The sequence below is a fragment of the Stegodyphus dumicola genome, chromosome 5 (genome assembly GCF_044657685.1).
Source record: "Stegodyphus dumicola isolate Sdum_Otavi_A_Nest chromosome 5, ASM4465768v1".
NCBI lineage: Eukaryota > Metazoa > Arthropoda > Arachnida > Araneae > Eresidae > Stegodyphus > Stegodyphus dumicola.
Genome location: NC_140772.1, coordinates 154,833,604 through 154,860,074, shown reverse-complemented (window position 1 = coordinate 154,860,074; position 26,471 = coordinate 154,833,604). Strand labels below are relative to the sequence as shown.

Here is a 26,471-nt window from a genome sequence, read left to right as displayed (position 1 = left end):
TTTACATAATTATTTGTTGTAATATTACACGCAAATAATCTGTAACCATTACAGATATATCGTTTGGGATTTTACATAAGAAAAATATGTTCTACTTACATAACTATATGCTGTGATATTACAAGAAAAAGATCTGTAACCATTACAGGCAAAACTCTTGTAAAGTTACAAAGAAAACACCTGTTGCTGTTACTCAAATAACCCATGGCATCCCAGTTTCCATGAGTTTTCTTAGTAACCTTACAGATTTTTTTTTACAGTGTGGGCGCAAATGTTGAAAGAGAAGCTGGTGATAAGACATTTTAAACTTTCCAAACTAGCCCTACAAATTTAGGAATATTACGCTGATTCTTGTTGCTTTAACTCCTCCAATAATAAATAGAAAATAACAAGAGGGAATAATCAACAAAATCGGCGTCATACCATTAGGCGTCCTGAAATCAACATTACGACACTACCCGCACGCATTAAATATTGCATTACTAAACAATTTCTTCAATAATAAATATTCATGTTTAAGAGCAATTCCGTATAAGCTAATAAACATTAACTGCGGATCTCTTGTAGCTACAGCAATTCGCAGTATTTTCCGCACGCAAAGCATCTGAATCGTAAAAATTGCGTTACAACGGTCGATGCCCTTTAAGCATTGATTTTTTTTGGAATAATTGAAAGTCAACAGCCCACGAATGTCACGCATTTATTACTCGGAACGGGAAAGCATAAATGTATATTCAAAATAGCTGAATTTGTTTACAGCTGTTTAAATCTGCCTCAATTAATAAAGAATTATACGCCCGCAAACAATCATAGTGAAGTTGATTAAATTATTTTTATATCATACATTAGACAGAACTTGCTAAGGTTCTAAGTGCATATATTTAAAAACAAACAAGAAAATAACAATAAAAGACTCTCTTTCACAAATTAAAGAAAATTACTCACGTTAAATATTTAAAAAACAAAATAGATACACCAGAATAATAAAGGTGAAAAAATAAGCTATTAGAAGTATAAGGAAGAACGTATTGGAACAATATAAAAAGAATATGAGAAAAAATTGGTTTCGTTCGTTTGATTATAGCAAAGCGCATGAGAGTTATATACCAAACCGAAAGGATGCATTCGTGGAGACAACTTGTATCGTATTTACGTTACGCATAGCGAGAACGATGAATACTCTCAGATATCTTGTTCGCTGGGATTTTAACTTAAGCAGATCGATTGTTCAGCAGATCGGCCGCTTTGGAATAAAATCATAAGAAAAGAAATGAATAAATCGAATTAATAAAGTTTAAAGAACTAAACAAATAGGAGGGAATTATATAAATATATAATGAATAGTACAAAAGAAGTACAAGTTAAGTTAAACCTTAGCATTTTTATATATATCAGAAACTTAAAATTTATTTACAAATTGCTTTACTTAATTGCCTAAAGTACATTTACTAGAATAGCATAATCTGTAACCCTTATATAATATTTATTCTCTTTAAGCTATTTAATAATAAATATTTTTTTATATTTTTAATCTTCAGACTCGCATCAATCTCTGTAAATTTAGAGGTACCACATAAAGAAAGACTGAATTACTTTCTCTGTTTATCATAAAAATTAAATTTACGCGTATCCAAGCTCTAATTAAAACATTTTCCAAGAGTTTATACATTACAGCAGAAATTTCGACATAATGTAATTTTTCCTTATTCTTCAATTTCACGATTTGCTTTGATGTAATAATCTCGAGTTTTACAGTCTTGGTTTTATCCATAGAAATATGACAATTCAATGAATCCATTTAGTTGTATGTTATTTCATAAAAGGAAAAATCACATTTAAACTGTGTAAGGTATTTCTTCCACCTTCTTGGCATGCCTTCGTGGTGTAGTGGTTCTGCACACGGAGACGTTATTCCAGAGGTCTGTGGTTCGATTCCCGGCGAAGGCGTTGCTAGTTTTTCATCTCTCCGGCTTCCAAAAATTACCTAATGTCTCTACAACTGTAATTTCGATAATATTTTTAAATTATTTTCGTGTATAATGTTTATGATGTTATTGTATAAATTATTGACTTTATCGGATAAGGATTCTTTTTATAGGCATTTTCTGAACATTAAAGTAAAACTCTACAGAATAAGACACAAATAAAATTTCACCGGAGATCTATAAAATAAGACATTTTTCAGTGAAAATCGCGCATATGTTAAAAAAATGCTATTGCGTAATATTCACTAGTAAGAATATTTTGAAGTTTCTCGTTTCTTTTACGAAACGTTTCATTTAAACTGTCATTCAGCCTTCGAGTTCAGTATGAAAATATACCCAATTTTTAAGGAAATAAAGTTCTAAATTTACTGCAGAGCTACTTGAACTCTCCACTAGTTTCTTTTTATACTGAAGTCCACTGATAGATAGCGTATCATATGACACATATGAAATTTGGTACTAGAGCAGGAAGTAGGTAGTTAAGTTGATTATGGTAAAACATGTTAAGTCTATCTAGGAAAAGGGACTATTCCATGGAGATAAGAATGAAAGGAGAGCCAGCCCTGCACTACGAGTGAAGCACTGCTCCCAGGCTTTGGTTTCCAGATGGGGTGTTTTTTGTTTACATGCAGTGCTTCCTTAACAGCGCTTTGGTAGTATTTTCACGTACAACAGTTTCATACAAACCCGAAAAGCGGTATATTAACGCATAAAATAAACATTCATTGTTGGATGGATAATAGAAATTTGTACAGGTTAGTTACTTTACCCAAAAATACATCTTACGCAATACACATCTTGGTTATTTTTCGATAACTTGCAACAATGATTTTGCGGTACTTTTAAAATTGTATGTCTTTCGATACCCTTGATAGAGTATTCGCTACTTTAATTTTATGTTTCAAATACCAAAATGTTTTAAATAAAATACATATTTTATCATCCACATATTACCATTTTATTTTTATACAATTCAAAAATAATCACCTTGGGTTTACTCTTTGGGTTGACTAAAAAATGAAAAAAATTATGTTTCGTCTCTCTTTTTTAAAATTCTATTTAGCAACATGTTTAATTGATGACTAAATGTAATATAAAATTATGAATGAAAAATCTTTGTTATTCAATATATATACTTGAATAGTGGTCTGTTATTTTTGAGAGCGTTTCAAGACATGAAAAAAGCATCATTAATATTATTAATCGGTATAGCAATATACTTCCTTCTGGATTACCTCGAAATATGAAAATTTCAGATATTTGTGAATTTAGATCAATTTGTTTTAACTCTTTTAAAAAATGAAGCAATATAATGCAGAGTAAGGCAATCAAGATTGCAATCTGATGACAGTGAGGTTAATGTTTAAATGTGAAATGGATAGTTATTATTTATTAATATTATCAGAGAACTATTAAACTGGTTAAAATCGTTAAAAGGGGTATTGAATGCTCTGCTAAAATATATTTACTAGAAAATTTGAATTTGATAAAGAATGTATCCTAAAACGTGTTTGAAGTCAAAAGTTTGAAACTTGATAGCTAAATTACGCATGTTAAAATATTTTTAATTAGGCACATAGGTCAGGTTAAGTTTTTATTAAATAGGGTAAGGCATGCAAGGGCTGTCTGCCTAAAGGAAGAGATGCAATCGCGGAGGAATTTCGAAGGAAAACTGACTTCGAGTGAGTATTAAAAAGAATGCATGTAATTTTCATTCAAGTTATATTTACACATATTTATATAGAAAATTCTGGTATATGCTAAACTATTGTAAATTACTTTACTCGAAAAAAGACAGTGAATGCACAGAAATTAAAGATTTGCACTCGCCGAAAATGAAAAATATTAAATATGTACGGGTATTTATGCATATGCTTGCAAAAAACATATATCTGCCTTTACCAAAATACGTAAATATTTATTAAATTATTTATAAATGTATTTGGAAATGAAGGATTTATTATTCATAAACTCCCGTGAAAGTTACTGTGAAGAAATCTAGTTATTAAATATATCTAAATTTATAATGATTATAAATATTATTTAAATATATAATAACCTTAACATTTAATTGTAAACATAAATTGAAATTCTGCTAACAAATACGTTTATAAAACTAGTTAAACAAGAATTATTCGTACTGGAGAGCAATTTGTTAAAAGTTATTGTAAAGCAAATTCTCTATGCGTATTTAAGGAAGTAATAAAGAATAGTTTTTAGAATATGTATTGTTGAAATAAGGGTAAAAAAAATCTGATCAGTAGTAAAAGAATTATTTCCTTACATTTTATATTAACTCAGTTACAAGTTTTAAATAATATTAAAAAAAGAATCCTTTTTTTCATTCCCTTTTGGAAATATTCATAAAAAGTTAAATACATGGAAATCAGCACCAATATTTAACGTATTTCGTTATTAAAATAAAAGGCGCTCTAATTTGAAATGAAACGAGCAGAGTATTAATTATAAACTGATTCAGATTTTCGCTTTAAAAGATGCCTCGGAAGCTAGATAATCATGACATATTTGAGAAATTATTTTACGAAGAAGCTCTGTAAATAGAAAAGAAATAATGCTTAATTATAATATTAATAATACAATACACATTGATTTTAATTTTTGTAATATTTAACTTAATAAAATCGAATTACCTTAATTTTTTTCTTATGTAATTAACGAAAACCTGGGAAAATATTTCATTTAAATTAAACTGTTCTGAGCAAACTGTTCTGGTAAAATTATAGCAGTTAATTCCGTTCAGAATGAAATGATGTTTAAAAATGCATTCTTTTCACATACTTAGGATTCTAAAATCTTGTAGAAAAAGAAAATGTATGCATTTATGCGTATATTTACAGCGTACTTACAAAATGTTTACATCCTATCATGTCAAAACCCATTCATCCCCCCTTAATGGTAAGTCACTGAATGGTTTGGTTTCCACGAAGGAATCGCCACTGCTTCAAAGCAGTGAATGGAGAAAACCAGTTATGGCCTCTCACTTACTTCCTATCTCCATGGGCTATTCTCCGCTGCCGTTTCGACGCCGCAGTTTCGCCGTCATGTCATTTCGCCGGCTGTCTGATTCGCCGTCAAAATATATTTTTCTTTACATGCTCATATTATATATTGCCATATTATATTATGTTTATTTAGTTTACGAATTTTGTTTACTGAATATATACCTTCGGCTGTCTTAAATTCTCAAAGAAAAAAACTTTTGCTACTAAACCCAGCTTCTAGAATTATTAAAATATACTAAATTAATAAATTCATTAATGATAGGCGGTATTTAGTTAAACTAAAATCGGTAATTAAAAACATTCATAATTGAGATGAAATATAATATAATTGAAAAATAACATGAAGCATAATATTAAAATTAAATATGACGTGATGTAAATATATATATAATCTGTCATAATAAAAAAGAAATTTTTTTGGAACTTTAAAATGAATCGACCATTTTTAAGATAATATTCAAGGAGTATTGTCTTTGTATAATTAAAAAAAAAATTGAATTTTTTTTTGTGATTTTATATTAAAACTCAATTTCAGGCAGATATTAAAAAATAAATGGCATGTAAAAAATTTGCTCTACAGCCAAAGCTGTGGTAAAACATCTTTCTAAACTTTTGCTCTTTAAAGAACCAGATGATTCGTGAGCATTTACATTTTAGCAAATTCCTTGCATTAAAAGCATTTGAATAATACATAAAATGATTCTGTATATTTTATTTTAAATTTTATGCAAATGCATCGTTAGGTATGACATATAACTTATTAGTATATCTATTTATATATTTATTAACTTTAAGCGTGATGTGTTAACAAGATTCCAAATTAATTTCATTATTTGTTAATATTTCATAAAAATGTAAAGTGCTTACTTTCATGGGGTGATAAGAAATTTTGACGAATCCTGTAAACATTGCATCTGCATAATTTTAGAAATGATAACATACTATCTCTGAGGTTTAGTCCATAATTATAAAATGCGATAATTTTTTTCTATTTACTACTGAGATAATTTTCTATCGAACTACGTGTAATTTCTTTCTATCTCATATTTGTAAGTAGGTAATTACTTATATTAAATAACCTTTACTACGCATTTTATAGCTACTTGACGGCTAAATGATCCATGGCGAATCAACTGTCGGTGGATTGTCCTGTATCAGGACGGCGGATTGTCCTGTAGGCGAAAAGGCAACGGCGAAAAGTCTTATATCCATCCATCTACGTTAGGAAGCAAAACTGGTGAGAGAGTTTTTCATACAGCTCCTACTTTACAGTTTTTCTACAGTTTATCTTCATTTGTATACACGCAGTTAAAAATGCGATTATGCAACAAACCAGAAACAATAGCTTTTTCGAAGAGGATAGTAATGTAACAACAATTCAAGCAATTTACTATAAGAGTAACACTGTAATATTAATATTTGCTATGATAATAGTAACAATTAAATTTCACCTTTACCATTTTTATGCGCTCGTATTAAGCTTTCAAATCTTCTGTGATCATATGAAACTTTCAGATCAAATTCTAATTAACTGATTAAACTTAAGATATTTTCAAAATTAGAAAAAATACCTTATAGTTAGTTTTATATTTTGTATAAAACTCTGTCAAAGTAGTTTTATGCAAAATCTACTACAATCGAAGCAGTAGTATAGCCAGAGTATTTTGTGCAGAGAACTGTCTCAGTACCTCCTCTCCGCTTTTCAGTATTCACCAAGAAAGCCACCATATTACAAAGCAAGATACTACGAAAGAAGCTAAAATACTGTGCTTAGTTTTGAAGAAAAATTAACATTCTAAGAATATTTTTCTTGTTTTAATGTTAGCAAAAATTTCTTTACTCACTTGCTTTTTTATTATACACAGTACGTGCAAGTTCTTGTTTGTCCATCATATACAATTATTAATCAGTTTTTAATTAGATAACTGCTGTTACAATAAGAACACTTTCAGCTATTTTAAGCTAATTCGCATTTGTATTTCAGTATTTTGAAATTGCATTTTAGAATAAAATAGTCGGGGAATAAGAACGGAATAGTAAGAATAAGCTGTTATTGTAATCTCGTGATTCCTAGGATCATTTTGGTCCACCAGCGGCCGAGCGGTAAAGTCGCTGAACACTGGTAGTTCGGTCCGAGGTTCGAATCCCGCGAACGGGCTGGCTGCATGGGCGTTTTCGTGGTTTTCCCCATGTGTAACGTGTATACGAGCCAGTTTCCCTTAGAAAGTCCTCCACGAAGGCATCCCTCCTCTTAGGCAGATAGCCCTCGAGGCTTTGCCATAATCACACACACACACACACCTAGGATCATTTTGCCGCCCAATGGACAAACATTCTATCTTCAGTTGAACATCATCCGATTCTTCACTTGTCATCAATTTCTTCTTTTTGCCCTGACGATCCGTCATTACCCCCGCTTACTACAAATTTCTTTCGTCTAAACCAGCGCTGTTCCAACTTATCATAGACCGCGGGCCCTATTTTCTTCACTAAACATGTCGGGGGGGGGGCAAGAAGGTTAATAAATGAAAAGTCAGTTTATGTTAATTAAAAATATTTTATTTATACTAAAAAGAAAACTTTCGTAATATATTAATGAAAACATTGTGGCCGTAATTGTTTAGCAACAATATATTTTATGTCCACATCAATATTTGTTGTGGCAAGTCTAATTATATCTTCAAGAGTGGAATCTTTCAAACTGTTTCTATATTTTGACTTTACATATTTCATATCGGAGTATGCATGCTCGCAGATATATGCACTTCCGAAAATTGATACAATTTGAAGTCCAAAATATCTCAATTTGGGATATTTCTCTTTATCTAAAAATTTGAATATTTCTATTCCGTTACTCCACGAGATGTAAAAAATGGGTCAGCCTGCAGCTCACATAATTCTATTTGATATTTAAGATCAACAGGGTTGATATCAATATTAATTGGATTACAAAATAAATCAATAGACGGTTTAAGATCATCAAATTGAGAAAATCTTTCATTGAAATCTGTAATTAGCATATCCAATTTTGGTAGAAATATTTTAAAATTCGCTTCTATATTACATTCCTTCATAGATCTCTTTGCAAGATTCAAAATGAAATAAATTATTTTGCTCCAAATTAAACCTTAACAATTTTAATTTGTTTCAAAATCCAGTGACATATTTATAAAGGCAACACATATTTTGATCTTGTCCTTGCAAGGATTTATTCAAAATATTTAAATAATTTGTAATCTCCGTTAGGAAATCAAGTGAATAAATAAAATTTTTATCGACTAAATTTGCTGTCAAATTTTCATCGACGGCAATTTCTGTGAGAAAAAGATGAGCTTCTTTTCGAAGTGTAAAGAATCTCCTCAAGCACTTTTCAGCACTTAACCAACGAACGTTACTATGCAAAAGCAGATCTCCATACTCAGTTTCCAATTCATCCAAAAATGTTTTAAATTTTCGGTGTGTAAGAGAACGATTTCCGCCGCAAATTAAATTAGTAATTTTGCAAACCTTGTCCAGTTCGACTTTAAGTTTTAGGATAAACCACATAATGCCTCCTGATGGATAATACAGTGTAACATACGACATGTTATTCCTTCTTTTTGCAAAAGTCCCGCGAGCTCAATATTTTTGCCCGTCATAACTCTAGCACCGTCGGTTAGAATAGCAGTGCAGTTGTCAAATCCGCCATACGGCTCTACTGAACATTTTAATTGTTTGTAAATATCTTCACCTCATCCAATGCTACCGAAAAATAGCAGTAACTATTGATTAGGTTTTCTAATTTATTAGTGACATGCATGCTAATTTCGTTTACACGTCGGCTTACAGTCTGGTGAGAAAGTGATACTGTTTGAAATTTTCTTACCATTTCGTTGTCAAATGCTTGAGCATTTTTATGGCACATTTTTTAATGAATTCTCCATTCACAAATGGCTTCTTTGCCTTTACTATTTCTAAACAAACTTCAAACGATGCAGCTACAAGTGCTTCTTGAAATTTTGGTTCTTGATTAAAATAAATCGTTTGATGATCCAGCTGCTTTTTCATTTTCTTCACTAGTGGTATTTTCACGTCTCGCGTGTACGAATGATACTTTTTTTTTTCATGCATGGAAAGATAATGGCGCTTCAAGTTATATTCTTTACACACAGCTATGAATTGTTAACATTTCAAACACTGTGGTTTACCATTCTTGTTCAGAATAAATAAATAATCTATTTCCCAGCGATCTTGAAATTCTCGATTTTCGAGGTCTATTTTTCTTTTATTAGTAGCACTCATATTCAACTTTTATTTTAATTAATAAATAAATATGAAATTAAGTTAATAATAAGTAATGTGCGCATCACGAGCGCCAACCATTGTTAAACGGATTCCTGCTGTATTCAGCCAGGTTAAGTGAAGTTACGCAAACTAAATAGTACCTACTTTAAATTCAAATTAGATTTAAATTTTCACATAGTAAAATAATTTATACGGCCCGCCAGTTGGACAGCCTTGGTCTAAACTAATTCTCCCCTTAAAATTTCAGTGAAAAAAAGCTTTTATAGGTTAATATGATACTCTTTTATATTTAATCCTTTAGTTTAAGATAAACTTTTGTGCGTGTAAGTTTCAGAAGGAAGAATTCTTCCAACAAAAAAGACGCAAGGTGGGGAAACACAAAAAAGAGCATCACAGAATATGATTTACTTCTTCACTAATAAACAGTTCTACTCAGAACTTATAAGGTATTTCTTCCACTTTCTTAGCGTGCCATCGTGGTGTACTGGTTCTGCACGCTGTGCCGGTATTCCAGAGGTCCGTGGTTCGATTCCCGGCGAAGGCGTTGCTAATGTTTCATCCTGCCTGCTTCCAAAAAAATACCCAATGTCTCTACAAACTTAAAATGCTTGAGAAACATTCAGCTACATTTCACAATGCACTTTAATGAGCTTCTACGACACAGCTGAGGGTTTGATGAGCGACTGATGTAAGAATAGTCCAGCGTTGGGATGAAGGAAATTGAAGCAAATAAACATTCCACAGTTCTCAGAAAGAAACAGTTCACGGCAAGAGAAGTTCCGTGTACAGCTGCCAAATTGATGAATGAATTTATATATGCTACAAGGTTTCCTACAGAATTTACAGAAGCATAAAAACTATTTTAGAAAGCCTGCAAAATGTTTCAGCGTGTTTTAGCCCAAAGAGCTATTAGTCTGAAAACGGCATTCTGCGTCGTTTCAGTTTCTGATTTCATTCACTTTTCAAGCTGTTGCCATCAAACATTATCGCCATGTATTATACTTAAAGACACTAATAAATGAAGAATCTACATTAATGTTTCTCGTATTATGAAAAAACAATGGTACCTAGAGCTGTCAAATTTTGAATAACGTAGTCCTCCAATCGAACACTTGGAAGCCCGAATTTTGAATTTCGAATTTGTTTTATTATATATTCCAAATTTCGTAAAACTTTTAACGAATTTTTAGTTAAGAAAGTCAACGATTTTAAAGCGAGCAAAGGCAACACTGTAAAAAAAAAAAAAAAAAAAAAAAAAACCTCTAGCGCGCTAGACTGTGTATCAGAAATTCTAAAGATATGCTGTTCTTAAATATTTTGTGATATTTCTATTGAATTGAATTTTATGTGGTTTATTTGCAAAGAACATACTATTTAATAAAGTAAAGTTAACATACAAAACGTTAAAAAAAGCTCTTTTGGGCGTGCCTTTTTTCTATTTTTCTCTAAATTTTCATAATGCATTGAACACTGATGAACTTTAATGAGTTGATACGTTTTTAATATTTTTCAGTTTTTAATTACAATGAATAAAAATTTAAATTCTTTAATGTTGTTTACTTTATAGAAATTTTGAGCAGACACATTAATGCGAAACATTTTAAAAATAAAGTGGGCAGCTGTATAAAAATTAATCTGCAATTAAATCTGAGATGAACATCTGAGATGATTAGCGTATCATCCTACATTTGCTGTCAGTAAGTACATACACCGTCCCTTTTCCTGATGCAAATTTTACTTTATTTGCTCTAAAAAACTTCTTTCACCTACTTTTAACTGTCTCGTCACGCACTTCTCTCCGCCCATCTATCTTTGCCTGTAAGAGATTGTCAAACCAAATATGTTAACACAGTCATGCAAACAGTTACCTGTCACTGTTTGATATTGCTGATAGAAGATGTTTAGCTATTACAACAGGCAATATTAATCAATTAGATTAGTTTATGTGAATAAATTACCATATTAGTAGTCATATTCCTTTGATTTCAATATGGGATCCTACTGCTCATCTCAAGCAAAATTTGGAAGAATTGGGACGATGGAAATTTCTGCGTTGGAGGCTATTGCAGACAGACTCAGAGTGCACAGTATAAGAGCTACTAATGCGGCAGGAAGTGGGTAAGGAGTCTGTGTTACTCTAAATTAGCTACATATCTTAAGGTACATTAGTTTAACTAAAACGTTTGCTTATTTCACATATGATAATTTTAAAAAACATTAATTTAGATGCTACCATATATTGATTTATATCGTTTATTCCTTTTGGTATTAAATGACTTAAGAAGCATAGTATTTTGCATAAAATGAAACGCTGAAGTTCATAAATTTGATTGCCATTTATACCTTTGTCAGTATTTCAGCTATTTCGGAACAATGAATTTAAAAATCCGGTTCAAAAACGTAGTTCACGTAAAGAAGAGACATTTTTGTTTCAATAAAAGCAGCATTATGAGGTATATATGAATATTTGTCTTTCCATTTGTTAGAGTGTAAAAGATGTTAATAAAATAAAATTTTGATGTTAATTAAAAACATGCTAATTTAAAAAATGTGTTAGATAATTAAAAACTGATATATTCGCAAGATTAATCTTAGTTAGAAAGTACGTTTTTATGAGGGTAGATGATTTAAAAAGCAGGATTAGGTTTTTAACATAATTGTTTTACGGAAGTTTTTACTATTAATTTTCCATTACATTCCATTTACATTTACTATTAATTTTCCATTGCTTTCAAATTTGGCAGTAATATGTTAAGCGATATTTTAAAGCAATATACCTTCGAAAGCGGCATAAAACCTGTTAAGTAGATCAAAGCTCAGTAGTGATTAAAAAAACAGTATATTTTTAAATTCAACATCAGTTCGAATACTAATGTATATGAATCTAGGTAACATTAGTGAAAATATATAAATAGTGAAGTTTTTCCATTCAATATTTGAAAGAAAACGGAGATACAAATTCGTGTATATTATATACACACACAAAGGTTTGGACGTATGAGCTTTGGATCTTAAATGATGCAATAATCTTTCATAATGTGGTTCTTGTTGATTTACAGATATATATAATTAAAAAGCATCGGGTTTTAAAGTGATTTGGAATTTTAAAAAAATTCTAGTTTTTATGTATTGCATCTAGAATAATATGAAAAATTTAAAAGAAGAAGTTGAATTCCAACAAAAGTTTAGTGCTCTTACTTAGTAGTTTTTACGGTATGTATAATTAAGGATTTGATTACAAAACTAAAAGGCGTTGCATGTATTCTGTTTTATTACAACTTTACGAAACGTTAACTAAATTTTTTATGTACGATGTTCTCTATGATTTAATTTTCATTTCCTTAATCGTAGAGCCCAAGCTAAGGCACTAACAGCAAGACTCATTCAGGGACTCCCTGTGTCCATTTACCTGCCATTCCTTCTAGGAAAAACAAACTTATAAGGAATCGCTGGATTATTCTGGTCCCATTGGAAGACGAGATGATATGCCCTAAAGCAGAGAGTCATGAGATAAAGCAGAATCAAACTCAGCTTTTTGCTTCCTTAACTGACAGTAACATAAAAATATATCTACTAAAAGCATTCTCTGAATTCCGTTGATTCATTTCATCAAATTATGTCTGTTAACTCGGCCCCGATGCATATATTACTCTTTCGAATTATTTTGTCATGCTTTGAATACACCGAGATAAGCTTTTGTTTATGTTAAAGCTCTATTTTATGCATAGAAAGGGTTATTTAACGTTTAACGGGATTCGAAGAAATGTATATTGCGTTATGACATTTCTCGGCAAAATGATTTGTAACTTAGAAAAATAATTGCGTAAGCATTTTGAAAATTTGTCTTTTTGTATAGTGCTAGTCCAAGCGTAGAGAATTAGTTGGAATACTTTTATATTTAAGATAAAAATACAAATTAAAATTCAGCGATGGAATTTACGCTTTTACGATGGAGCTTATAGGCAACATATTTTTTTGGTTTTCTTCAAAGCAATATCTCCACTGAAGAATCCTTCCAATTTTTATATCTTTGAACTTAATTTAGTAAATTTATTAAAGTCAGTTCTATAACAGGATTATATATTTTAATATTTTAATTATAAAACTGATTATTAAAAAAGAAAAAGAAATTAAACGAATCTTTACCGAAGCACATAACGTTATGGCGTTGGAAAAGTCTGATATTGATTTTATGCCAAACGGCAACATTTGCCGCCCTATGTGACAAATACACGGCAGCGTAACGAAAAACTATAGACCGACCAGGAATTTATACGAAGCAGGAAAAATAAAAAATCAGCGATGTCGTTATTGAGATTTGAAATCCGGATCTCAAAATTGCTAGCCGAACAGAGATCCAGTAGCGACCAAGCGGTAAAGTCACTGTACGTTGGTAGTTTGACTGGGTTCGTTTCCAAGGAAAGTGTGTGTGGTGTGTATTTAATTATGGCAAAGCACACTAGGGCTATTTGCCTAAGGGGAGGACTTTCTAAGGGAAACTAGTTTCCAAGGAAAGAGATGGTTACATATGTATTTTCCTGTGTTTCACGTGGATACGAGCAAATTTCGTTTAAAAATTCTTCCATGAAGGCATCCCTCCTCTTAAGTAGATAGCCCTCAAGTGCTTTGTCATAATCAAATAAACCAAGCCAAGTCAAGTCAGCCGGACGGGCATCAGTTACACGCAAATGGCCCACAATAACGTTCCTCTAAAAGTAAAGGTCAAAAAATGAAAAAAAAAAAAAAAAAAAAAACTTCCTACTCAATTTTTTTCTTAAACCGACAGTGCCTAATACAAATACTCAGAAGCAGACGCATTTTCCCATAAAAGTTATTCTTTCCGTATTGCGTATCAATCAGTGATCACACAATCGGTTCTTGAGAAAAACACAATGGACTTTTATCGTTCATTCGTATGACGATGGTTTGATATCTTTTCCAGTAGAACATTCAAGAGCTATTTAAAAGTTTAATGACTGTAAATACGAACTACAGGCATAGTACCTGAGTTTTCGTGATGTTATGTACCTATTTCTGTCGTACCTTTTAATGAAAATTTAAAAATTAAAATTAGACCAAATAATAGCCTTATTTTGGCATATATTTTGAATAAAATTCTATTTATTAATATACACAGCTCTCTCTTGTTCAGGGCAGAAAAAAAGTCCAGAACTGTATTTAAGTCTTAAGAAGGCTGACCTGTGCCTGAGTTTGCCCTCGAAATCAATATAGTTTTACTCAAAATCTATGCCAAAATGAGGTTACTGTCATGTCCAATTTTAAATTTTAGATGGCATATATCTCTTCCAGTTTGATTTAAAAACTAGTCAAAAATAAGTTTTAATTGAAACAGCGTATGTGTGTGTGATTATGGCAAAGCCTCGAGGTCTATCTGCCTACGGGGAGGACTTTCTAAGGGAAACTGACTCGTATACACATTACATATGGGGAAAACCACGAAAACGCCCATGCAGCCAGCCCGCTCGCGGGATTCGAACCTCGGACTGAACTACGAGTGTTCAGCGACTTTACCGCTCGGCCGCTGGTAGTCTCCTGAACCAGCGTATAAAATAATTTGCTGTGTGCATTTAACCTAATAGCACATTAAATGCGAAGCAAAATAATCTTGTTCTAAGGTCATTCCAGAGTGATCGATCGGACTTTAACTAGTTAACTTACTCTCATTTAGTAAAATTGCATCAATTTGGTTAATTCTTAACTGAGTCTGAGTTTGGCCTAAAAATTTCAAACACATTTTAATAAGCCATTATTTACTTCTGTTTGAAGTTTCAGAACAGAATCTGATTTACACATATTTTGGTAGTAGGATATTCTACTACCATATAACAAACAATATATGAGATACGGTGATAGAATATTCTATGTTCGTAAAGTTCGCAGAAAATGCTTGTTTGGCATTTCTATTTTAATTAAAAAAAAGAGTCGTTACATATTCACATTCGAAGTACCGTTATACGAAATAAACGTACTTGCTCCAGAGATCTTTAAATTCGTAGAAGCATTGATGGTCTATATATGTCACAGGATGGCTGTTGCGTCGTTTTTGGGATGATAATTTGAATGATCTGAAAATATTGACCCTTGATATCGAACCATTTAAAAACACAGAATAATAGGTCAGAAAAGGAGAAACCCAGAAAATAATGCAGTAATGGTATGATGGGAATGTTTTTCTGACCAAACAAACCTGCAACTTATTTATTCAAAATAAAATATCAACTGAATTGTAGACGTTTGCACTGCAACACAATATATGCTGTCACAAATGATACCATTTCATGCACTTCTTCAATAAAGAGTACGATAATCCTCTGTAACATCTAAATTCAATTATTGCAAGTTTCAGAAAACAAAAATGACATTTCAGGTTTTTCTTTCTTTTTTCCTAACTCTCTTTTTAGTTGCCCGCGATACCAGGAGAGGTTAAAATAGAATCTTCATCCTAAAAAATGCAAGGAATAAAATAATCTGTATTTTTGTAACTACATAAAATAGGAATATGATAAGAGCTTTTTGTAATACATAGTTATAGAAAATCTCAACAAGTCATCTGTGACATTAGTATAGTTAGACTTTACAAACGATGCTTGCTTTGCTTTGTTTAGTTATGGCAAAGCATTAGAGGGCTATCTACTTAAAGGGAAAGATGCCTTCGTGGAGGACTTCCTGAGGAAAGTTGTCTCGTATACACGTTACACAAGCGGAAAACCACGAAACGCCCGTTCGTCGGGAATTGAACCCCGGACCGAACTACCAGTGTTTAGCGATTTTATAAACGATGCAAGACTTCGAAAAGAGAGTACTAGAATGCTGCTAATGAGTAAAACTAGGCAAGTGGAGTATTATCTATAACAGTAAAATTTTTACTTTTTTAAAAGAGATGCTCAAACAATGTATTCGTTGAAAAATTCTGGTTTATTCTATAAAATATAATTGAAATATTACCCATTGAAGTACTTTCGTAGAAATCACCAGATTATTAGAATGCGCTAAACTCTGGTAACCATGTGCATAAAAATTCTTCAGTTTTATAAGCAACACCACCACTTTCGTATGCAATTTTTTTCGTTGTATTCGTTCCATCGCTTTCAAGACAGGAATAGCCAAATTATTATTTTAAACTCAAATTAAAAATATACACTTGGAACTTTCGAATAATGGAAGAAACTTACCACCAGCTGAGTTGCTGTACCGCCTGTTATATGACTATCAGTCTTTGTCTCTAGGCTTAACCAAAAGTCTCTATAGAATATTAACATTTGTAGCTGAATTTATAAAGTTACTTCGGAAGATGGGTATTTGTGACCTGTTGTTATTAAAGAGACTCTGTAAAGACTTTGACTGTGCTGAATGAGGATTTTAGCAATGTTTTATGATTCTGATTCTAATTTAACAGAGAATGTTTGCTCTGGAAGTCAATGGTAACTTGGTTTTAAGAAGTTATTCTGATGCATTATACTGAACAATATCAACTGGGTATATTAAAGCACATCATATGTGCTGTTCACATATTTGCTGAGTTCCTGTGTAATATTTGCTTGTCACATTCATAGTAGTTAGTCACTTGTGTTTTTCACTTATTTATGGTTCCCATACACTGCCTAATAATTGAAGGTGAAGCTAAGAAATACAAATCAGTGTGCAGAGTTGGAAATTTATGTGTTCACTGAAAATCATGTGAGGTTCACTTATACGCATATCATCATTTTAGTATCTGCTTGGCATTTTGTACCGGTTATTGGTATAGAACACTTGAAAAGATCGGACTAGAAAGTATAAGTTCATTGAACCACCATTCATCCGCTAGATCTTTGCTGAGAGCTTTTTTTTTCTTCTCCTTTTCCTTTAAAAAAAAAAAAATAGATTGCTTTTAGGTTCCCAAGTACTCTATGAGAGTTTTAATTTTGCTTTGCAGCAGCTTATTTTTCTGGAGTTGTTTCAGCCTTACCTCGGCATTTTCAGCTCTATACGGCCAGAAACATAGGTCTTTGGTTAATTTGGCACTTTAACATGTAGTAATCGATGGGACACTGCGCAAAAAAAGGTGGGGACAGTTCTATATCTCCCGTTCTACTGAGCCGACTGACAAAATTCAAATCGCGTTTTTCATGTCTCGAAAGCGCGACTTAGGATATATATTAGATTTATATATAGCATTGTTCTAGCATAGGTAATTTGACACAAAATCGGACTTTTTCTGAAATAACATACCAATGTTTTTCCATATTTCGATTCTACGACTCAAATTAGGCATAGATATTAAATTTTGTGAAATCTGGCGTGAAATTTACGGAGAATTTCACAAATTTATCTTGGCCCAACTTTTTTAGCTCGCGCCAAGAATAAATTCATTTGGCGAACTTCTTAATATGTGGCAACCAATTTTTATTTCCTTTCCATTATGCCGGAGCGGAAAAACAAAGCACCTCGTTCCTACTTTTTTACGCATTCTCCTAATATCATTATTAAAAATCACGTTTACGTAAACAATAAAATTCAGTTCAAGAGCAATATCGCAAAATAATTTTAATTGAGCATATCTTTAGAATTTCCGACATACAGTTCCCCACCCGCTGGAGATAAAAAGGTTCCCCCCCCCCCGCCGTAGAGTGTTGCCATTGCTCTCTTTTAAATCGTTGAGTTTGTTACTCAAAAATTCGTTAAAGTTTTACAAAATATGAAATCGATAATAAAATAAATTCCAAATTTCAAATTTGGGCTTCCTTATGCCCATATTCGCAGTAGGATTACGTCATTCAAAATTCGATGGCTCTAGGTACCGTTGTTTTATCACAATGCGAGAAATATGCATACATTTATGCAGTTTTTCATTATCTAATTTCTTCAAATATAATGCAGGACTCTAACATCTGGTGGCAACAGTTTGAAAAATGAAACAGACATTCATAGTGAACCAACCCAAAATCGCAAAAGGAAAACCATAGTCCTTCAGGGACAAAGCCTCTTTGGACTAATAATTTTAGCAAAGTGTCTAAACCACATATGATGTTTTATCGCTCCCAACAAATATGCCAAATTTCAAAACGCGCCAATACATAAATTCACGTATATCTTCGGAAATTTTGAATAAAAATTTTTAATTTTTTTTTTTTTTTTTTTTTTGTAGGTATGTTTAGAAATACGTCTACTTAAAGATGATGGTAAAAAGGAAAAATTAAAAAAAAAAATATTTAAAAATACAAATTTAAAAAATAGACGAATTTTATTTGGAATGAACCTAAATTTCGGAAAGGAAGTGTCAAATAAGTTTAATAAAAAAAACAGAGATTAATAAATATATACCAAACTCAAATGACATTGAGCAGCTAAAATTTTGAGAGCTAATTTTTTAAAAACTACTCGTGCTACTTTTACAAAATTTGCTAGTATGGTATAATTTGAATCACAGAATTGAATTATTGAAAAAAAATTGGTAATTTATTTCAGAAAAAGCCCGATTTTGTGTCAAAATACCTATACCTATATTAGAACAATGCTATATATAAATCTAATACGTATCCTAAGTCTAGCTTTAGAGAGATGAAAAACGAAAGTTGAATTTTCGTCAATCGGCCCAGTAGAACGGGAGATATAAAACTGTCCCATTTTTTGGGGGGGTTGCAGTGTACCTGTTCAGCCGCATGTGCATGAATCTGTGTGATGTCACAGCAAATGAAGGCTTAAATAATATGAACATTATCTTACTTTTTCTTACTTATTTCTTAAAAATGTGCGTAACGAGCTTTTCTGTGATTAAGCAAAGTTTCAGCTTAATAAATTATCTAAAATATTTTATAACTTTTCTCCTATTATCATCATTTCACTTACTATACGCACGTGTGCGTCTATTGTTATAATCAATTAGTCCAGTTAATTTTGCAAACCATCATTAAAAACACTTTTATTACCTTTCATTTTATACGAGTACTTTATATAATCAATTAGTCCAGTTAATTTTGCAAACCATCATTAAAAACACTTTTATTACCTTTCATTTTATACTTTATATGTAACATATATGATTAATAGTGTGCATTAATTCCACCTTAGATAATCCACACATAATTTGAAATATTGTTCTGGTTGGAACGTTGCATTCATGTTAGTTAATGAGAATCACCGATTTTAAACCGTTCAGACTTTTGTGGAGTAAGTCTCCTTTCTACGTCTATCAAAGAAGGATTTTATTTTGTTTATCTTCAGAAAAGGCCCACCAGTGGCTGAATTGAACTCAGGTAGTTCTGGTCTGAGGTTTGAGTCTTGCAAACGGACTGGCTCCATGGGCGTTTTCGTGGTTTTTCTTCAGTGTGTAACCCGTATACGAGACAGTTTTCTTTAGTTTCTTCCTCCATGAAGGGCATCTCTTTGCTTAGGCAGAGATAACCCTCGAGTGCTTTGCCATAATCAAATAAACCAACTAAACCAACCTTATCTTCAGAATATAAGTGCATGCCAATGCTGTAATAGTTCTTTTAATATAAAACAAATGCCTTCTCAATCCTTATTGAGCGAAAAAAATTCAAAACAGTAGACATGTGCGTATATTTTTTGTTCACTGAGACCTTCAAATATTATAAATTCTTATTACTCTAAACATAATATAAAGGCTTGAGTTCGTGTGACAGGTGACAGGTGACGGAGGACGGGGACGCCAGATGTTTAACAGAGGTAAACAGGCATATGTCCCGCGCCTTCCCCTATCTAGTGGCAGCAACTCCCAGGAGCCTCATGAGGCCACCTTGGGAGTTTATTGAAGAATTTTACGTAATTGTACATGGCCATACAGAAGCGTCTTAGGAATACATTAGTTTTGATCGATAGGCGGATGATTTGTTACATCTTGGTTTTTAGACACTGTTAGACACTAATTACAGCATATACATACACATACAAGTACATACAATCGCACATATAAAGATACATACAAAACACTTGTAAAACACATATAAAAGCACATATATAACACATATAAAACATGTAAGCACATTATATAAAAATAGAAATTAGATACTAGTTTGCACACACTTATACAAGTAAAACACATACTTATAATGAAACATATTTAAGCTAATATATAGTATACACTTACACTAAAGACACATTTAGATCATTTAGACACATTTAGATCACATATCACATGTAAAATGCGCAAATAAACATACATAAAGCATGCACACTGTAGAATATTAAATTTTGTTATTAGATGATATAGTAATTACAGATGAAACTTTACTCTGGAGAATACATTATGCAATACGTTATATCAGGTACACAATACTTATTTAATTTGAATAGATATGCAGCGCTTTTTATATACATAATGCTTACAGAATTGATACACAATGTAAAAACAGATACACTATGCTTGTAAAGCATTAGATATTAGAATTTATACTGCGCACAATTGTACAAACGAAATAAGACACTATACTACTATATACAACACAGTTATGGTGTACAATTATGCAAACACAATTATACTAACGTATTAAAACGCAGAATAAAACACTATACTATGGTATATAACACAATTGTGCACAATTATATAAACACAATTATACTTACACATTAAAAAAAAAATCTATACTATTGTATACACACAATTATAGTACGCAGCACCATGCATGCTATGTTGCCAAGCTATATATTTCTATGCGAAGCTATGAGATTATACAGGTAATGCTGATACAATATTGATAGATATAGATGAATTATACATTATGCATATGTCATATACAGTGCAGATATAATACAGATAGTTTGAGTAATACAGATATGATGTGCAGGCAATAACTGTAGTGGAGACACTATGTTATAGAATGCGCTGAGCTTATTTTATATTATATTAGATGCACAGTGTTTATTGGATTAAAGTAGGTACACAGTACTTTTTATATACACATTGCTCACAGAACAAATGCACAGTGCAAAGTCAGATACACAACAGGTTGTAAGGTATTGCAGGTAGTGCACACGCAATGTAGATAGTTGCATAGTAATTATATGCTTTATATACAGCAGATACTGTGCAGAATTTGACAAATTCAGTGCAGAATGAGGTGCATATTTATTGCAGATAGTTTGTATAACGCGTTTGTGTAATACAGTACTGGCAATGACTGTAGGAGAAACACTATGTTGTAGAATACACAGTGCATATTAGTATTGTAATAGATACATGATGCTTGTTATATACACAATGCTTACAGAATGGTTACACAATGCAAAGTCGGATACACATTTGTTCCGTCTTGGAGTGTACAATAAAGGCCGACAGTTGGGCTTGAACTTAGGAGGCTAAGAAGTAAACTAAAACTAATCTAAACTAAAGCTTAACTAAAGAGATATAGCCGAAGCTATCAATGTTTTAATGTAGTTGGTCCCTTAAACACGAGATGACTGCGAAGCTATCAAGGACCTGAGTACGGCCGAGCGTAATAACAGCTTTGAGAGAGAGTAGCCAAAATGGCAGACGCGAGCTAATCAGAAACTCTGCTGCGCGGTTAAATACCGCTCTTCCTCATTTTGTATTCAGATGTGGTTCTAAAACTACATTCTGGCCGGAAGTAGTAAGTTGAAGTTAAGAATCGACAGGAAAGGAACTTTAACTTAAAATTTAACTGTTAATAAAATTAACATAATTCTTACACTGTAACAGACTGAAAATATGAAAAATGTTTCGTACTTTCCGAGTTGTTTAAAATCAAAAATATAAGAAATGATCTTTAAGCATTCATACTAGTTCCTTCCAAAGATGAGTTTTAAATTTATGACTGGCTGCCATCTTACTTGGAATACTTAAAGCTAGAAGGGCTTTCAAATATGAAATTTTTGGATTCTGAAATATTAATATGCACATACGAAATACCCTGATAGAAGTGTTAATGATACTTTATAAATGTATTTTGAAGATACATTTATATATTACTTTTTACCCGAAGATGCTTAAATATATATAACTAACCATGCGGATAAAAGTTGTCACTAGGCTTGGCAGCAGCATTTTCGGCGCGCAGGTGATGAGTGCGATTTGCCCTCGTATAAGTAAAATACATAACTCTAAAATGTACCTTTACTGCGAGAAAACATTAACAGGCGCTCATCAAAAATCGACGTTCTAAGCAGCTTGTTTATGTCGCAAATGTCTGAAGCTGGCCTTAGTTGTCACTATCTTAACAATCCCATGTGGACTGGTTGCGGATTTTTGGCATTATATTATTCCTAACTCTGTTCAGCATTTATTTTTTCTCACATGGGTACTTGACAATACAAAATATATCTCACATAACGTGATATGCTCAAACAGCTTCGAAATTTCGAATGAATTAATGATATTCAGGGTGTGTTATAATTTAAAAGAACTTTTGACTGCAGCATATTATTTTCATTTTTTTAAATTCTGATTTGCTGTAGGTATTTGAAATGAAATCAAGATAAGCATATATTTCTGTATACATTTTTCACTATATAAAACTGTTATATTAGTATTCCTTGTTATATTTCCTGTATCGAAATTTGTACACACATCTTGATGGCCAGCAAATATTAGTTTCCCAGAAGGCCTTCATGCCTATCAATATGTGTTTGTCACTTTCAGTCTGCTTCCAACGCTTCCAGTCACTGAGCTAAGTGCAAAAACCATATCACAAGAAACACATGTAAAAATTTTCCTTATTGATATTGAAAGAAAAGGAGAAACAAAATTAATCAGCTTCTTCGAAAGCAGTATGGGCTTTTCGATGTTATCAATTCATTAGTCACACGCCATCGAAACTGCTCCAGAAAATCAATATTGAATCTGATAAGCACTGAAACGTTTGATTGTTAGCAAGATGTGCCCTATTTTAAGAGGATTACTTCTTTCAGAGTTGTAAATTAACTTCAGAGTTAGCTGGATACATTGGGTACACAACGATCAGTTCCTTTTTATTTATGAGATAATCTAGCAATTAGTAACAAATACAGAAATATTCATAAGTTAAATATAAAACAGAAACCTACCTTTATTATTTTATTATTTTTTAATTAATTAAATGTCTGCAGTCTCTCATTGTATGTTGGATACCCAATGCATATAAAATAATTCACAGTTCAATCTAAAAACAAATTAACATCAAATGCATGAAGAAATTGCTGCTTTAGTGAAAGAATTAGACAGATCATTTGGTTTATATAGAGTAGTTAAAAGGAGTGCTTTCTTGAACAGCTTCCTGAGGAAAACTGATATTTACGTTACAGAAATTCGAAAATATCCATGTAGTCAACAGCCTTCTCCACTGCCGTCATGCAACCTAATTAAGCTGTAAGTTAAACTGTTCTAGTAACTAGCCATTCAAACTGCATAAAACAAAAGGTGACACAGAAGCGTTTAAACAGATTTAAATTATTATAACTTTTGACTCTTCTTCTTCCCTTTCTGCATTTCTTCCAGTTGAATGCAATTAAGTTTGTCCAAAAGCCTAGTGTAGAGAAAGGATCCTTCATGTCAGAGAGGCAGAACCTAAACATATTTATCTAACTTATTATTCTTTTTTTCCCTCTCTCTCTGCTGAAATTTGTCAAAGGCAAGATTTAATCCAAGACTTTGTAAAGTTAAAAAGGAGAAACAGAAAGGAAATTCTTAAAGTTAATACCAGCATTCTATAACGAACACAGTCGGAACTAGGGTAACGCTATTGCGGTTATACCAAAGCATACACAATTTGGTACGTACTTGTGTTGCATATGAGTAAACAGCCTGATTCTTTCAATAAGGAAATGTTGTATTTTTTATTTTTTTATGAAAGATTGTATGACTGTTTAAAATTTTTTATACCGTTTGGGCGCCCTTTTTAAGATGATTGCTTACAATAAAAAAAATTGCGATTTGCTTCCAGTTTTTTTTTCAGCCGGGCAATTATTTACTTGTTTCAGAAAAATTTAAATTAAACGTTTTTTTATATAAAAGACATTTTTATATAAAAGACAAAAAGAAGACTTTTTTTATATAAAAGACAAAAAGAAGGAGAAAGAAAGACATCGTATATTTATACGATGTCTTTCTTTCTCCTTCTTTTTAAAAGCTTCTAGATAGAAGCAAATTCCCCCCCCGTTACAAAATATATGTAATATTTCTCACAACATGATGACCTGGAAACTCTTGAAAACTTGTGCAGAATTTAAATAAGCAATGAAAATATTATTGTAATTTTAATTCTTGTTGTTTTCAAAATAATGTAGAACATTTATAGAACGTATGATTTCAAATTTTCTCTAAAATAGACATTTAAAAGTATGTCAAACAATAAATTGACTGCATCCGCTATTTTTATATGTTAGGTACTTTAACCTCCGAAGACCCCTTTTATGTGATTGAAACTCAGGTGTATGACGAAATGGATAACAGAGCTGAGTATTGCTAATTCAATCATTCATATTCTGGTAGACGGATTGACTACATGGATTTTTCATGACTTTCCTGAAGCGCAGCATAGGTAAAAGGTGAGTTTCCATTGGAAACTCTTCTTCAAAAATACCTTATTTTAACGTGCTATTCTCTGTTACGTACTGCCTCTTATGTGTTTCCCCTCTCAGTTAACCAAAGCATTCAGCATAATTCTTCGGATTGGATTTATGAGATTATGGCAAAGCATTAAGGCTATCTTCCTTAAAGACAAGTGCCTTTGTTCAAGGACTTTCTAGAGAAAATTAGCTAGTATTCACATTACATATGGGGAAACTACGAAAGCACCTCCGCAGTCAGCCTATTCGTTAAGATCTAAACTCTGGTCAAAGGATTAGAGTTCAGCGGTCCTATCAGCAGGTCTGTAATGGGTTCCAATAAATATGTCTCTTTCTATTAAGTAGTTTTAGCATAAATATTCCATTTATAAAACGATGATGACCTATTTTTTTAACTTTTTAAGTTCAAGGGGAAGGAAGGAATAGTTAAAAGTAACTACAAAGTGAAAGATATCTTTTATTTCCAAGAACGAACATCTCATCAATTAGAAGATTAGTGAAGGCAAGCTGTATGTTGATAGGTTTAGTTTCGATTTCAGGGAACGGCATAGACGTTTGTATGAATTTTTAGAAATGGAATATCAGCTTGAAAAGACATTAGGTATTTTGGAAGCAAGAGATATGAAAAAGGAGCAATGTCCTCGCCGGGACTCAAACCACGGAGCTCACGAATTCGCATTGAGCGTGCTGACCACTACACCACGAAGCCATGCTAAGAAGGCGGGAGAAATACCTTATATACTCCCCCTTTTAAAGATTTTTATATTTTTTGGATTACAAACCCTATTATTTAATATACCGATCATTTTCAAGGGTTCTTTATTTACTTGATATATTTTAATTAGATATTAGATGTCTGCTGGGAAGTCTCCAGTTGAATTTAATTCTTAAAAATATTTCTACTAATATAAGGAAAATGTTTAGAATTTCTGTATATATTTAAGATACCACTTATTGTCAAATTGTTTTGAACAAATTTTGATTATACATACACCTTCTTTACATTCATTTTAAATAAACTTGCAAGAAAAATTACATAAGCATAATTCTACATCAAGTTTTAACACTATGTTCTACGTAAATAACGGAAACTATCTTTCCTTATAAATTATTTACTTTAGTTTGCCAACTTACGACCGTTTAGATAGCAAACTTATACTACTGAAGTAGGGAAATAAGAAAATATGTTGATAGTAAAACTCTAAAAAATCGAACTAATTTGAAATGACATAGTAGATAGTGATCAAAATGAATGTCAAATAAAATCCATTTAATAACCATATAACTCATGGTTTTTGTACAATTTTGAAATGTTTGAATTAGTGGCATAATATTTTCTTTATGAAGAATAATTTATCGAAGTTTTACATCTCTAGAAATTCATACATCTTATGAAAAAAAATTAACTGAATTTGGTTAAAAACTAAATTCAGATTATTTAACATTTGCAAGCGGAATATTTTTATAGCGGTTTTTCCTATCAGAAACTAATATATTTTTTCTTGCACTTTCTATTTCTCCTTTTTTTCCTCTTCCTAACAGCTTCTGTGGAAATAAACGAGCGCATAAAAGCAAGATTGGTTATATTTCGTGCAAAATATTGATTTTAAAAACAAGGATAATGAAAACAAAATTACACATGCAGTCATTTTCAGAC

General features: G+C 31.8%; 1 protein-coding gene across 2 annotated transcripts in view; it reads left to right on the top strand.

The window, feature by feature from the left end:
- LOC118203459 (transketolase-like) overlaps positions 1 to 26,471 on the top strand; it is a 97,861-nt gene that overhangs the window by 11,796 nt on the left and 59,594 nt on the right. The window contains exon 1 of one of the 2 annotated variants that reach the window (XM_035375763.2): positions 11,122 to 11,410. The exons of the other annotated variant lie outside the window; for it this stretch is intronic. Coding sequence (XP_035231654.1) covers positions 11,283 to 11,410 — 128 coding nt within the window. The 5' untranslated portion in view covers positions 11,122 to 11,282. Of the gene's footprint in view, positions 1 to 11,121; positions 11,411 to 26,471 lie in introns of those variants that run through there. 2 annotated transcript variants of the gene reach the window in all.